The 13,019-nt window shown below is 39.0% G+C and overlaps 1 protein-coding gene across 2 annotated transcripts in view; it reads left to right on the forward strand.

Moving 5' to 3' along the window:
* glyr1 (glyoxylate reductase 1 homolog (Arabidopsis)) overlaps nucleotides 1–13,019 on the forward strand; it is a 36,867-nt gene that overhangs the window by 13,153 nt on the left and 10,695 nt on the right. The window contains exons 6-10 of one of the 2 annotated variants that reach the window (XM_014020297.1): nucleotides 2,679–2,762; nucleotides 7,892–7,945; nucleotides 9,166–9,216; nucleotides 9,302–9,375; nucleotides 9,528–9,627. In XM_014020297.1, coding sequence (XP_013875751.1) covers nucleotides 2,679–2,762; nucleotides 7,892–7,945; nucleotides 9,166–9,216; nucleotides 9,302–9,375; nucleotides 9,528–9,627 — 363 coding nt within the window. The remainder of the gene's footprint in view (nucleotides 1–2,678; nucleotides 2,763–7,891; nucleotides 7,946–9,165; nucleotides 9,217–9,301; nucleotides 9,376–9,527; nucleotides 9,628–13,019) is intronic. The other variant, XM_014020298.1, reaches the window with a different exon arrangement.

Here is a 13,019-nt window from a genome sequence, read left to right on the forward strand (position 1 = left end):
CGACTCCTCATCGTCTTCGGACAGACTGAGAACCTCCTGCTCCATCTGCAGAACATCGTCCTCCTCTTGGTTTAGATCCAGTAGAAACTGAGTCTCGCCCCCCTCGATGTCGGGTGAGGCCGCCTCGTGCTCCATCTGGTCCGCCCAGCTAGCAGCGGGGGCTTCGACCGCAGAATCCTCGTTTTCGTCGGACTGAGCCGTCTGGCTGGATTCAGAGAGCAGCGGGTCTTGTCGGAAAACAGCAGTTTCCCCCAGCATTTTCTCCGGGAATTTCGCTCTCCTCTCCAGTGTCGGATGCGAAAGTCCGGCACAGGCCCAGCAGGACTTGGGCTCCACAAGCGCCCGTCGAGCGTGAATGATTCCTAGGCAGGCCTCATGCTGGTCCTTCTCATGAAGCTTAAAGCCGCACCCCTGAGGACAGGGGCGAACAGAAGACTTCGGCTTCTTCGAAGGTGGTTTTGTGCTCATCGTGAACCACAAAACAGATTTTCAGCAGAAAATAAAGGTCACTTAAGTAGCGTCGAGCGGCAGACATACGAACCAGCAGCTAACGCGGTTAGCACCAGTAAAGCTAGCCTAAGAACCTTAGAAGCTGAGCTAACTAGCAGCAGCTATGTGAGCTCAGGTTTAGAGGTGACTATCGCGAGGTGAAGGGTGATAGAACTGAGTAATGACGCTGATGACTCCAAACTTATAGGGTGAAGGCGGAGCCTGTCACCCGACATTCAACGTCACAGGTCTAAAGACGTGATTAGAGGTGGCTTCAGCCAGGCGCGCAAGGGCGCGCGTGTCCCATATACAACTGTGTGTTGTAATGAGTGAAATGACTGAAAAGGAACCAACAGTAATGATAAAGAAAAACAGATGAGACTTTTTTTTTATGTGTTTGCTCAACACCTGGCAGTTCTTCATTTCTATTGTATGGTTTTTAATCCCAGGCTGAAGTAATACACTAGCCTCATTTTAAAAAGTTCAAAGAAACTGATTCAACAATAATAAATCCAGTATTTATGCATGTATAATTTGATTCGAGAATGATGTGACCCCCTGCATCTTTTCAAMTTAAAAAGCCTCCTCGTGTATGATGCTACCATTAGTTTCATACAGACTGACATAATTTCTTACCTTTTTCGGCATACACTCTGGATTATTTTGGGGACACACACTTGTGGGKGTGTTTTTGGCTGCAGAGGAACTGCACATGCTTCTACATGTTGTAGAAAATAATACACTCCCAGAAGAAGCTGGTTGTTAAATAAAAATGTAATGTAAAAAAAAGTGATTACGTAGATCTCCCTTTACGGTGAATCTACATACTGATGCCCACCATCTTCACCAGTCTAAGTTGTGTGGGAGAGTGGTAAAGAGAAAGTCACTGCTGAAGAAAATTCATATTAACTCTTAACTGGAGCATGTGAAAGACGTAATAGTTGAGTGCTTCTCGGCAGCCGACCCTGGCAGGCTTGTAAGAATAGAAGGTAAAATAAAAGCCATAAAATACCAAGTCCTGTAGGACCATCTGCTGCCTGCAGAAGACCCGTGTTTTATGCAYGGTCTCTCCTTTCTCACAAGCTGAAGCTTGTTGTATTTTCCCATAACTCCTTGAGAGGTCACATTTTGGTGACCTCGTGGTCACTCAGTTTATGAGGATSGCTTGTTCTTGGTAGATTTACACACATGTCCCATATTCTTTCTATTTCTTGATGATGGATTTAACACAACTTCTGAGTATGTTTAGGGTCTTGAAAATGTTTTTGTATTTACCCCTTGACTTTTACTTTTCAATAATATTGTCTTTGTCCTTTTTAATTAGAGTAGTTACTTGAAAGGAAATTTATATTAATGCAATACTCTTCTATAGGTACTGTATATGATTGTTGCAAATCAGGATAAAGTAAAGTTACAAAAAATTGACTATTTTTAATTTAACACCTAGTTTCTTTCACCTTTTTCTTTGACAAAAAATGTTCAGTGCTGCTAGAAAGTTATGCAAAATAAATTACTTTAATTTTATTTTGATCTTTCATATCGGTACATTAAAGCCTCACGTCTTGATTTTTATTTAATTGTTTTGTTATCTTCATTAACAGTTTTATTTTGTATTTTTTGGTTGTGTAATTCATGGGAGCTGTAGTTGTTCATGTATTTTTCTTCGTGTGTCTTTATGACTTTTCTTCATGTACTACGTTTAACTTTATATCAGAGTCCTACTCTTAGAGCTAACCCAGCAGATGCTGTTTGCTATCCCCCCAAACTCATCCGGTCGAGGCAGATAGCCGCCCGTCCTTAGCCTGGTTCTGCTGGAGGTTCTGTTCTATTAAAAGGAAGTTTTTCTTTTCCACTGCTGCCGATGTGCTGCTCAGGATGGGAGACTGTGATGGAGTGAAGATTCAACGCAAATCTGCTGGCTTCATTAGATTGATTGTATTATGTCCTGAGAGGATGACTGTTTTTACTTGGCGCTATATATGTAAACTGAATTGAATACGTTTGCTGGTATTTAACCAGGGTTTTGGATGTTTCTGGTTCTACATTAATACTGAAAACAATGAAATTCTGTATGTTCTTTAACAGTGTTCTCCATATATGGCAGAAATGCTCCCCCACAGCAGCAAACTGGGACCTAAACAAATTCACCCTTCTGATTTAAAGGTGAATGTGTCTTTTTCCTCCTTAAGGACTTAACTGACTCTGACCCCGAGCCGTCTGCTATTGAGAGGCTGGGGGCTGGACCTGGCTCAGGATTCAAATGGGAGAGCAGTGTAGGTGAACCACCCCACCCCACCCTTTTTTTTACTCCTCCACCAAGTCTGCCTTGCCTTGCTGTTCTTCTACCTGACCTTAACCTTTGGCTTTACGTTCCCAACAACTGCAGACCTTTCCCTTCTGACCTGTTTGGTGCTCACTTTTGACTGCTGAAGATGTTTGTTGGGTGTATCTTCTTGAGATGGTCAGCAACTCTAAAGATGGAGGCTCAAAAAGAAGCAAAGGTTCAGTTGACTCAGAAATAAAATGAACAAAGCTCTGCTTTTGTTAAAAATATGGAGTAAGGAACCAGGGTTGATGACCACTCTAAAAGAAATACTCTTGAGCTGGTTTGACCACTGTGTGTGTGTGTGCGCGTGTGTGTCCGTGTGATGAAATGATGCAAACCTAATATCTAAGTTAACTGTTTATATTTTTCTGTGAAAACATTTGCATAGCTGTTACAACTGAGCTCAGTTATATATTATACAGGAAGCAGTGAGTCTTTCTCATTGGTAATGGCTTTCATTGTGTGCTGAGCTGTGAACAGTAACCACCAATTTCCCTTATRATTTCCTCTTTGTGGAATTATGCAACACACTAATCTATTGTATAGCCTTCTTTTTTTGGCTTGAAAATCTGGGTCTGAATGATTTGACTGAAATGGAACCACATTTAAATATCTGGATTTGGAAATTATACAAATTTCACTTAAATTGCATAACACGTAACAGGTTGTGAACCGTGTTGAGGAATGATCAAAATTATCCACTAAATTGTTTCCCCCCAACTGCATGTGTGTGTTACATAAGCTTATCTAAGCATGTTTTATTTCCTTAAGACGGATACAGAAATTGAAAAGTGCAATTCTAAGCAATTTCTGGTTCAAAATAGTGTTCTTGAGAAAATTAAATATATGATGGCTGAAGGTAGAATCTCACTGGGCTGTGATTAGAGATCGACATATATCTGTTATTAATTATACCTAGGTTGATCTTTAGATGTCAATGCAGCTGATGGCAGATATGAAACTGATTTTTATTAGTACTATTTTTTTGCCAATAAGAATTTTTTTATATATCAAAATACAATAGTTGGTTAACTTCAGTAAACAGAACCATTCACTCTTAAAAATAATATCTAAGAAGCTGCACTGGTTGAAGTTGCTGCTTCTTCATGTTCAACATGTTTCCTACTTGGTTAATTGGTTAATTATGCACAGGCAGTGTTGATTGCTGATTTTTATTTTTTTATTTTTTACGTTGGCYAATGTTGACCAACTCTGTGTCTTTAGCTGTGACTGTTGGAGATGGTTAATGATTAAAAATTGCGAGACAATACGAAAATTTAGCATTTTTTGGGGAAGTCTTGAACGTTTGCAACCTGTGCTACCAAGGTCTCTTTTTTATCACTTTTGTGTGCCTAGCTTGCAAAATTGTATTCTAGGTTGCGCACATTCTTTCTTGGCCCACTCAAAATACATCTATCTCTCTAAAATTAGTAAAATTAAATTGAGACTGGTTTTAGACTCCTTTCTTAAAGGGGACTTATTAAGCCAAATTCACTTTTTAAAGTTTTTTTTACCCAACTTTGGGTATGTACTTCTTAAAAAACAGTCCTAGGACCAAAAAAATTCACCCAGGGGCATATTTACTGTAAGTAAATGTATTTTTAATGTATATTAATGACAAGTTTTATACTTCCTACATTTTGTGATGTCACAAGCCGTACGACAACCCACCGGAACCTGCGTTCAGCCCCTTACCTAGCAACCCCCGGTTAAGACTCCACCTCCAGTATAAAAAGCTGTCACGGTGTTGTTGTGTAATGTGTGGCTCATTTCACAACAAGCCTCCAATAGGGCAATGTGTAGAGTGTTGGACCAAGAGAGTGGGAGACCAGGGTTTGAGACAGGCACGGACACAAACAATTTAATTATTTATTTTCATTCGTTATGAACACGTTTTCTCTTGTACCTCTATTGTTTTTAGCTTTAGCCTATTTGTTCGAGTTTCTGAGGTATTTTGACAGCTGCTGCTCCAATTACCTGCCCTGGTAACAGCATGCAGAGTGAGCGCAGAGCTCCGACACAGGAGGAGGGGGAGGGAAAAAAAGCTGCGACCACGACTCTGACTCATATATATAGTTGTACAACGGAGCTWCTGCTATTATTAGCCATGCTAACGTAAACGCTGGCTTTGGAGGGCGGAGTTAATGTCAACAGATTTTTGGAGGGCGGAGTTAATGTCAACAGATTTTTGGAGGGCGGAGTTAATGTCAACAGATTTTTGGAGGGCGTTACCAACAGAGCTCATTAACATAAACAGCTTGTTCTGAAYGTAAGTAAGAGCAGGCAGAGCTAGAAAATGGGAAATTTTATTATCTGAGAATTATTTTGTGCATTAAATTGAATGAACATGGTCTGGATAGCCCACAGACATACCATAAACATTTCTAGGACCTATAATTGGTCTCCTTTAAGCAGTAAGACTGAAGACTGATCAATGCTTACATTCTCATGTTTGGCTTACACTCTTGTGTGATGAAAACTGCGAAGCTTCTGTCTGTTTCCGCTCTCTGATGCCCTGTGTTCTGCATAGTCCCCAGTCAGAACTGTCTTGCAGACAATTCGGTGTATATTGTGTGATTGGTCAGAACTTCATGGGGTGTATTTGTTTATGTGGAGTGGCCCATGCCTAATCTGCATGTTATTTTGCTGAAAACGGCTCACTTCCAGAAGCTGGTTATTATATCAGCAAGATGGACAGCTTCGAGGACCAGCTCCTCGAAAGTGTGAGGGAGTACTGTGTTTATAAGCTTAGCTATATGTGTGGAGGGAACTACAGTGGGAGTGCTGTGGGAGGGTAAAGAGAGAAAATGTGATGGTTATTCCCCACATTGTCTTTATACTATCAACACTGTAAGACTGACATCCAATATTACCAGGGGGCTAATCTTTTACTATCACATGATTCGATTCTGATTTTTGGTCCCACGATTAGGCCTGGGCGATAAACCGAAAAATAACTGAAACCGACATTTGACAATAACCGTCATTTTGCTCATGTCAGTATTTTCAGTAAATGAGGAAAAGARAAACCTGCTTGTTTTTCTGTTGTATCGTTAAAGCTGCCCAGTCTGATACAGGTTTAAACAGACACTGCATACAACAAATCAAACGAACCCCACAGCTTTATCCAATCAGAGCAGAGCAGGACGGGTCTTTCTGATGTCAGCAGTCTGGGATAAACACTGGTCAGCCTGCAGCTCGGCTGCAGCTCCTGTCCTGAGTGARCAAACCCCGTCCTCCACACTTCTCTCCCGAGCTACCCGAGACGTTGGTATCTAAAATCTAACACACTATAAGTTTATGTGTTCAGAGTGTTGTTTTCTACCWGATATGTCCAACTTTGCTCGCGTGACCAAACTCCTCTCCTCGACAGCGCTGTTACAGGAGCGCGCCAAGGTGCACACAGGCTGTTCTGAGAGCTGCTGTTTCAGCTCTTCTAATGAAACACTATTAACTCTAACAGATGAACAATCGTCTGTCCCATATTATAGAAAAGACGAGTCTCCACTTAGCGTCCCCCCCCCCACCCCAAAAAAAAAAGAAGAAAAAACCTGCTGTGTAGCTTATCATATCTACAAATGTCATTCTTCACAATATACAGTAGCTTGCTTATATTTAGAACCATACTGGGACTAAACTGCTCTGTAATGCAATAAATGATCAAATATGACGAATAAATAGTATTAAATGATTACATGACTCTCTAAATAATAATTTTTTGAAAGAAATGGTTATTTTAATAGAGAAATCAATCAGTCTAACAAATAAAAAAATTGTATTTAAGTTATTTTGTGCAGTACAAAAGACATATTTGGTATATATTTTTTAAATATAAAGTTATAGTACATACATAATGTTTGCACCAAAAAGTTATGAAGATGGTTGAATATTTGTGTGACTATATCTGACTAAAGTTTTGCCAAAAATGTTTTTTATCCAATATATTAAAAACACTAAAATGACAAATATAAACTACAGAAAAGATGTTCAAAGTCTAAACTGTGAACTTTGACTAAGAACGTGGACACAGTGTTATGACTATACTATACCGTGTACTTGTGTGTAGTGGGGGGTGGTAAGAGATATCGTGCATTTATCGTTATCGAGGTGAAACTAGTCAATATATTGTGATATTAATTTTAGGTCATATCGCCCAGCCCTACCCATGGTTATGCTGCGTTCACACCAAATGCGATTTCTGCATCAAATGTGTCCATCACTTCAAGCTGGACGCCTGTGCACTTTGAGGTCAGACGCAAGACAGACATTTTAACTTTTGAACATTAATCCATGCTTAGATGGAATTGATGCAACTGTTTCATAAAAGCATTGCTTTTCATGCATGCGTATGTTCCACAACTGGCTGTGTTGTGACTTGACGTCCCGCGTCGTTACAAAATGGAGTCTGACAGCCAGCATATTTTTTTAATCAATTTTGGGACATTTTATATCAGTTTGTGGAAAAACTGAAACATTTTGCAATTTTTATAAGAATCTTTTTTTGGCGCACCCTTAGAAATTGTGTCATGACGGATGTGTCGTTTCACATCCTGCTGAARTCTAAATCAGCCTGGAGTCGTTGACTCGCACAAGGATATTGGGAACCCCTTTTGAGACTTTGGAGATTTTCTTGTGAATATCGTTCGTCATCTAATTGCCACCAGTTGCATCCCAGTGAGATGCTACCTGTACATAAAATGAAACCCTTCAGCTCAGTAGTTTATGACAGGGCAGACACAKGAAGGGTAAGAGGAGTTAATGTGAATGATGTAAGATGTCCCTGGAGTTTGAACAGAGTGATAAATGTCGTATCAGTGAGTATGTTTTATTATACACCCCCTACTTCATCTGAGTCAGATAAATTGTCTAGAAAAAAATTTATTCCCCAAACAATTTCTTTCTTTGAGTTGGAAGAAAACACTGAAATCTCTGTTTAGAAAAGTTAGAGCATTCGAGACAGATTCTGAAAGAGCCTGGATTGAAGCACTGATGTCGTCATTTGAGCTGAGTTTTCTTTCTGTTTCGAATTTACTGTTCATAAGAACAATGTCCCACTGAGTTCTTCTTTTGTTGCAGCTGGTCAAAGATGACCCACACTTTCACCACTTTCTGCTAAGCCAGTCTGAGAAGGTAAGAGAAAACAAGCAGCAAAATCTGCATCACATCATCTTCATTCCCCCCCTGCCACCATGAAAGACAAACAATCATATAATACTTGTCTTAAACTTTTAGAAAGTAACCATTACCTCTACAACTTATTAACTAACCAAATTCAAGACGACTACAGTAAATTTCAGCCAGTAATGGTGGGAACTWGTGGGCACCTTACAGTTCAGGGTGTTGGGATTGGATCATGAAACCAGTATTGTTGCAACTTGATTATCTGTGATTATCAGGTTTGTGAATCAATATAATGAGAGAGCTTGTAAGCCTATGTATGTATTAAAAAAAATTAAATTGAAAACAAGATGTTCCTATTAATCAGCAGGTACTGGCCAACATCTAATATAGATACTAACTTAACATTAAAAATGCCATAGAAAACAAACACCTGTATCAGTCATGTCATGATAACTTCAGCTAATACATATACAGTTAAATCCTTCAAGGATACCTGGGTCTTTAATATTACACATTTATTTTTTTAAAAGTCAGAAAACTCAAAATTATTTAAAAGAACTCAATACTTTTAGCATTTTGGCAGCTGCCAATAAAGGTTATGCAGAATTAACTAAAGGTTTACTGTGAAATATTTCTAAGTTCACAAACTGCTTGTGATTGGCTAGTATCTCAGTGGACTTTGACTGTTGACAACTAGTAAGAGATAGACAATTGCAAAAATCGCAGAAGTCTTTAAATTRTCATCCAAAACATGAATGTAACTGCAGATTATTATTTTGTTGTTGTTGTTGTTGTTGCAGTTTAGCCAAAGGTATCCTAATTAAATGTCACTTTGATAGCAATTGTCTTAGTTTTGTGTTTTATCTCTCACTATGTAGTTTCATATGTTTCCAAACCCTGCATTGAGAGGTTTGAGATGAGTTTCAGATCCCTGCATTATGCTATTATGAGAAATGTGTGTATATAGTGTTGCACTTATCATATTTTGCACGTGTTCAAAATGTAAGCAGCCAAAGAGCTCTGTGACTCTGGGGTATCGGAGAACCATCGCAAACATTTAGAGACATTTTGGAAACCTTTTTTTTTGTTCTGTTTGCAGTTTGTTGTGAACAGTTTCACACCAATGAGATACTCAGCAGCTTTAGACTCTGCTGTGAGCTGGGCATGAGAGTATGACGTTTGCTTTGGTTCTGTTTATTATCTCGTCTCTGTGTCCTTTTCGCACACAGCCAGCCTCATCCATGGAGCCCATTAGCAAGCGCCTGAAAATCRTTGAAGAGGTAAATGAACTAACACTGAAATAATGTTTCTTGAGACTCGATGCACTCGACACAATTTATTTAATGTTTTTTTGTCACCTTGCAGGTCACAGGGTCAACTTCCATCCAAGCAGCAGACAGCACAGCCATTAATGGCAGCATCACACCCACAGATAAAAGGTTTGAACAGATCCTCACTGGAGCRTTAATGAGCAACATGGTTCAAACTAATAAATGTGTCTTGAAGGCAGCTCACTAAGTTAATGTGTCATTCCAGGTTGTTTGTTTTCCACCTTTGAYTAAATTGCTTTTCTTGTATTTCCGTCTTGCAGGATAGGTTTCCTGGGTCTGGGACTCATGGGTAGYGGCATAGTTTCCAACCTGTTGAAAATGGGTCATGTCGTGACTGTGTGGAACCGCACAGCAGAAAAGGTATTGTACTGCAACAGAGTGACTTGTGAACAYGTCAAGATATGGTTAAAATGGGCACAAATTATGTTTTAAATAGAGATGCACTCAAAAATCCTATTTKTCCTGCCAGTGAACACACCRCGGTTAGGCTGCTGCAAAGTGCTGCACCGCTCTGTGGGGAACTTATTGAGTAGAGAAAACATGAAGTTAGCTGTAAGTTCTGTTGGGTGTTTATCAGTCAGAGGAGGAACACAAGGTGGAGGAGCTGTTAAAGCCGTAACAGTTTATAAACATATTAGGAGACGGTTTTAATAATGTCAAAGAGTCGAGATTTTGACAGAAATTACAGTCTAGATTTCAGTCTCTGAATTGTAAAAGATGTTTCGATGTGAAGACGTGTTAACGGTTGTTGGTCTGTACTGTGGCTGATAAACTGTGTTTATAGGTGGAAGTGAGCATATGCTGTTTGGCCATTGCTTCTGATATGTCTGAAACTCTTCTTTTTACTCGGCCTGTTTTCATGTCACTACCAGGGCTGCCACAAACGATTATTTTTATAATTGATTAATCACAGATTATTTTTTCGATTTGTCGACTAATCRGATCATACATTAATTGAATATAAAACATAGAGCTTATCGTGCCAGAATACAGCTGCTATTATATAACCATCGTTAGATTTTAGCTATATGCTAACTAAAAATAATTGCTGTGGAAGGCAAGTTCTGCTCTGCAGATATTGCACAGGTTTCTCTTTATTTTCTTAAAATGATCCCACACTTTTGAGCTCCGTTGCTGGGTAGCCATGATACCAGAGCCTGTCTGTATAATGTCTTGTGACGTCCACGGCCTACCCCAGTTACCACTACTGTGCATGTGTGTCAAGGACAGAAAGGCAGATGTGGCAGTGGAAGGTGTCAAAGCAGTTTGGAGAGAAAAACAAAGTAAAGAACAAAAAAAAAAAACGATTAATTGATTATTAAATTAGTCATCGATTATTTTAATAATTGATTAGTCGTCGATTAATCGTTGCAGTCCTAGTCACTACTCTAGAACTCCATGGGCGTGCCCATATGCGATTTTCCTCAGTTCAGTCTCGGCCAAATGCAACATATTTCACTGAGCYGCAATTACAGGTGACCAATTGGTGACTGAAAGCAGGCAGATTTAATGTTGCATTCTCACTAAATTCGATGTGTTTGTGACCAAGTCACCAGCGAGCCATGGGGCTGCATTTTGCGCAACCGGTGTTTAAAAACCACAACTTATTTTTGTCTTCATTCTCAAGTGTCAAGACTATGAGCTTTTGTGATTTAAGTGAGGAAATTACATGCTACTCTCTCATGAATGCTGTTTGCCATGTAGTTGCTAGCAGTCCACAGMCCACTGAAAAGCTGCCTTTAGCAGAGGGAGCAGAAACAGGCAGATTTTCTCCTCCTACGAGTGGAAACATGAACACAGCTTAGATATAGTGCGTCTCTTATCAGTATAATTTTTCTCTTTAACTTCATTAAAGCTAAAGTACTTCCRAACACTGGCTTTGTATGTTGTCTGTTGTGTGCACACCAGAAAAGGTCAGGAACCTAATGCATCTTTCATATTAAGAGTTGGTGTAGGGACAAAATGAAAATGACACAACTGTCTAAATATACAAATATGCAGGAAAAYTAAGAATTTTATGGAATGTGAGAACAGCACTTCCACATAAAGTAGTAGGGTGTAAACATATTTGGCACACTGTCCTCTGGCATTTGTATCATGTGCAAAGAGGAATAATGTTTGTGCAAAGATGCTTTTTTTAGAGCTGTGCACACCCATAGAAGGAACAAAAAAGGTGAAATAGTCAAGACATAAGGATGCAAGTAAAGTGAAGGAGGCCTGCCCATCACCTYTCATAATGTTACACTCTACTTCCTGTACATGAATTACATGAATTATTATTGTTCATGAATGGAGAGAACCAGGGCGCACCTCTTAGGCTGAGCCATTTCCATCTTTCTGCATGTGTTTAATTACTGTAAACAGAGGCACACAGGAGCTTGGTAGAACTTAGAGGCTTATTCATTRAATGGTTTATGTCAAAAATTGCATTGCTGCACATCAAGAGGGTGTTTCAGCTACTGTTTCAGAAATTTGATATATCTGGGCATCATACAAATGAGGTCATCCCATGCGGCTGTCGTGGAACAGCTCAGGGATGACTGTAAAAAAAAAAACTTGTCAACCAGCACAACGAACCCCAGCATGGTGTGGGCTTTAACTGGCAAAGCACAGATCCTCCTAGTTTTCCTCTGTAATGCTGGGGCCAGTTCAGCACAGAGGTCCATCATAACTGCTCTGGGCAATCTAAACTGGATAATGATCATCGTTTGGTTGGTGTGATCCCTGAAAACACGCTCCCTCCCTCATTCTATTGGCAATGTCCTCCAACAGTGCCAAAGCTGCCATTGTTCCACAATTACACACAACTCTACAGAGCTATTCATGGGTGTGTGCGTGATAGTCTACATTTTGTCCACTTTAGTAATCATCCCACCTGATTAGCTCTGAATTAATTTGCTGAGCTGACATGGWATTCTTCTCAATAAGAATTAGGGCTGAACGATTTTGGGAAATAATGGCGATTTTTTTTTTTATCTATAAATTGCGATTTAACATGCAATTCTTTTTGTCTTAAGTATTTTCCAACAAACAGAAGCAATAAATCAATCTGTTTTATAATAAAGTAAGATTTATTTAAAGCACAGATTACAATAAATCAAACAAATCTGTGGCTTTACCTTTTCACCATTTCTAATTTTTCTTGATTCATGAAACATATTAAACATGTTAAGTGAACTTCCTAAACACTGTGTGAACTTCACAGGACAGTCTATAAATAAATAGAAAAAAATAAAGCTTACTGCTTTCCAGCCAGTAACATCATGAAAAAATAAAGTGCAAAAAACATGAAGAGAATAACCAACTCGTTATTTTCTAGATTAATCTAATTTAAGTCACTAGATTACATCATCACCTAATGTTTGCCAGTAATTGTGATCTGAGCTATAGGAGRGATGTTAAAGAGAGAAAGTGAAGAAAAACACTAAATATGTTTAGAACAGCGATTAAACTTAATGAAATAAAAATAATTTTATGACTTCAAAGCTTAGATCCACATTACATAAATTAAATTAGTGATAATCTTAAATTTAATCTACAGACTGTTAAATACAGTGGTGTGAAAAAGTGTTTGCCCCCTTCCTCATTTGCTGTTTTTTTGCATGTTTGTCACACTTAAGTGTTTCGGAACATCAAACCAATTTAAACAATAGTCAAGGACAACAATTTGTAAAAGAAGGTGTTTTATTATTAAAGGAGAAAAAAATCCAAACCATCACGACCCTGTGTGAAAAAGTGATTGCCCCCTAAAC

The sequence above is a fragment of the Austrofundulus limnaeus genome, unplaced genomic scaffold, assembly GCF_001266775.1.
Source record: "Austrofundulus limnaeus strain Quisiro unplaced genomic scaffold, Austrofundulus_limnaeus-1.0 Scaffold248, whole genome shotgun sequence".
Taxonomy (NCBI): Eukaryota; Metazoa; Chordata; class Actinopteri; order Cyprinodontiformes; family Rivulidae; genus Austrofundulus; species Austrofundulus limnaeus.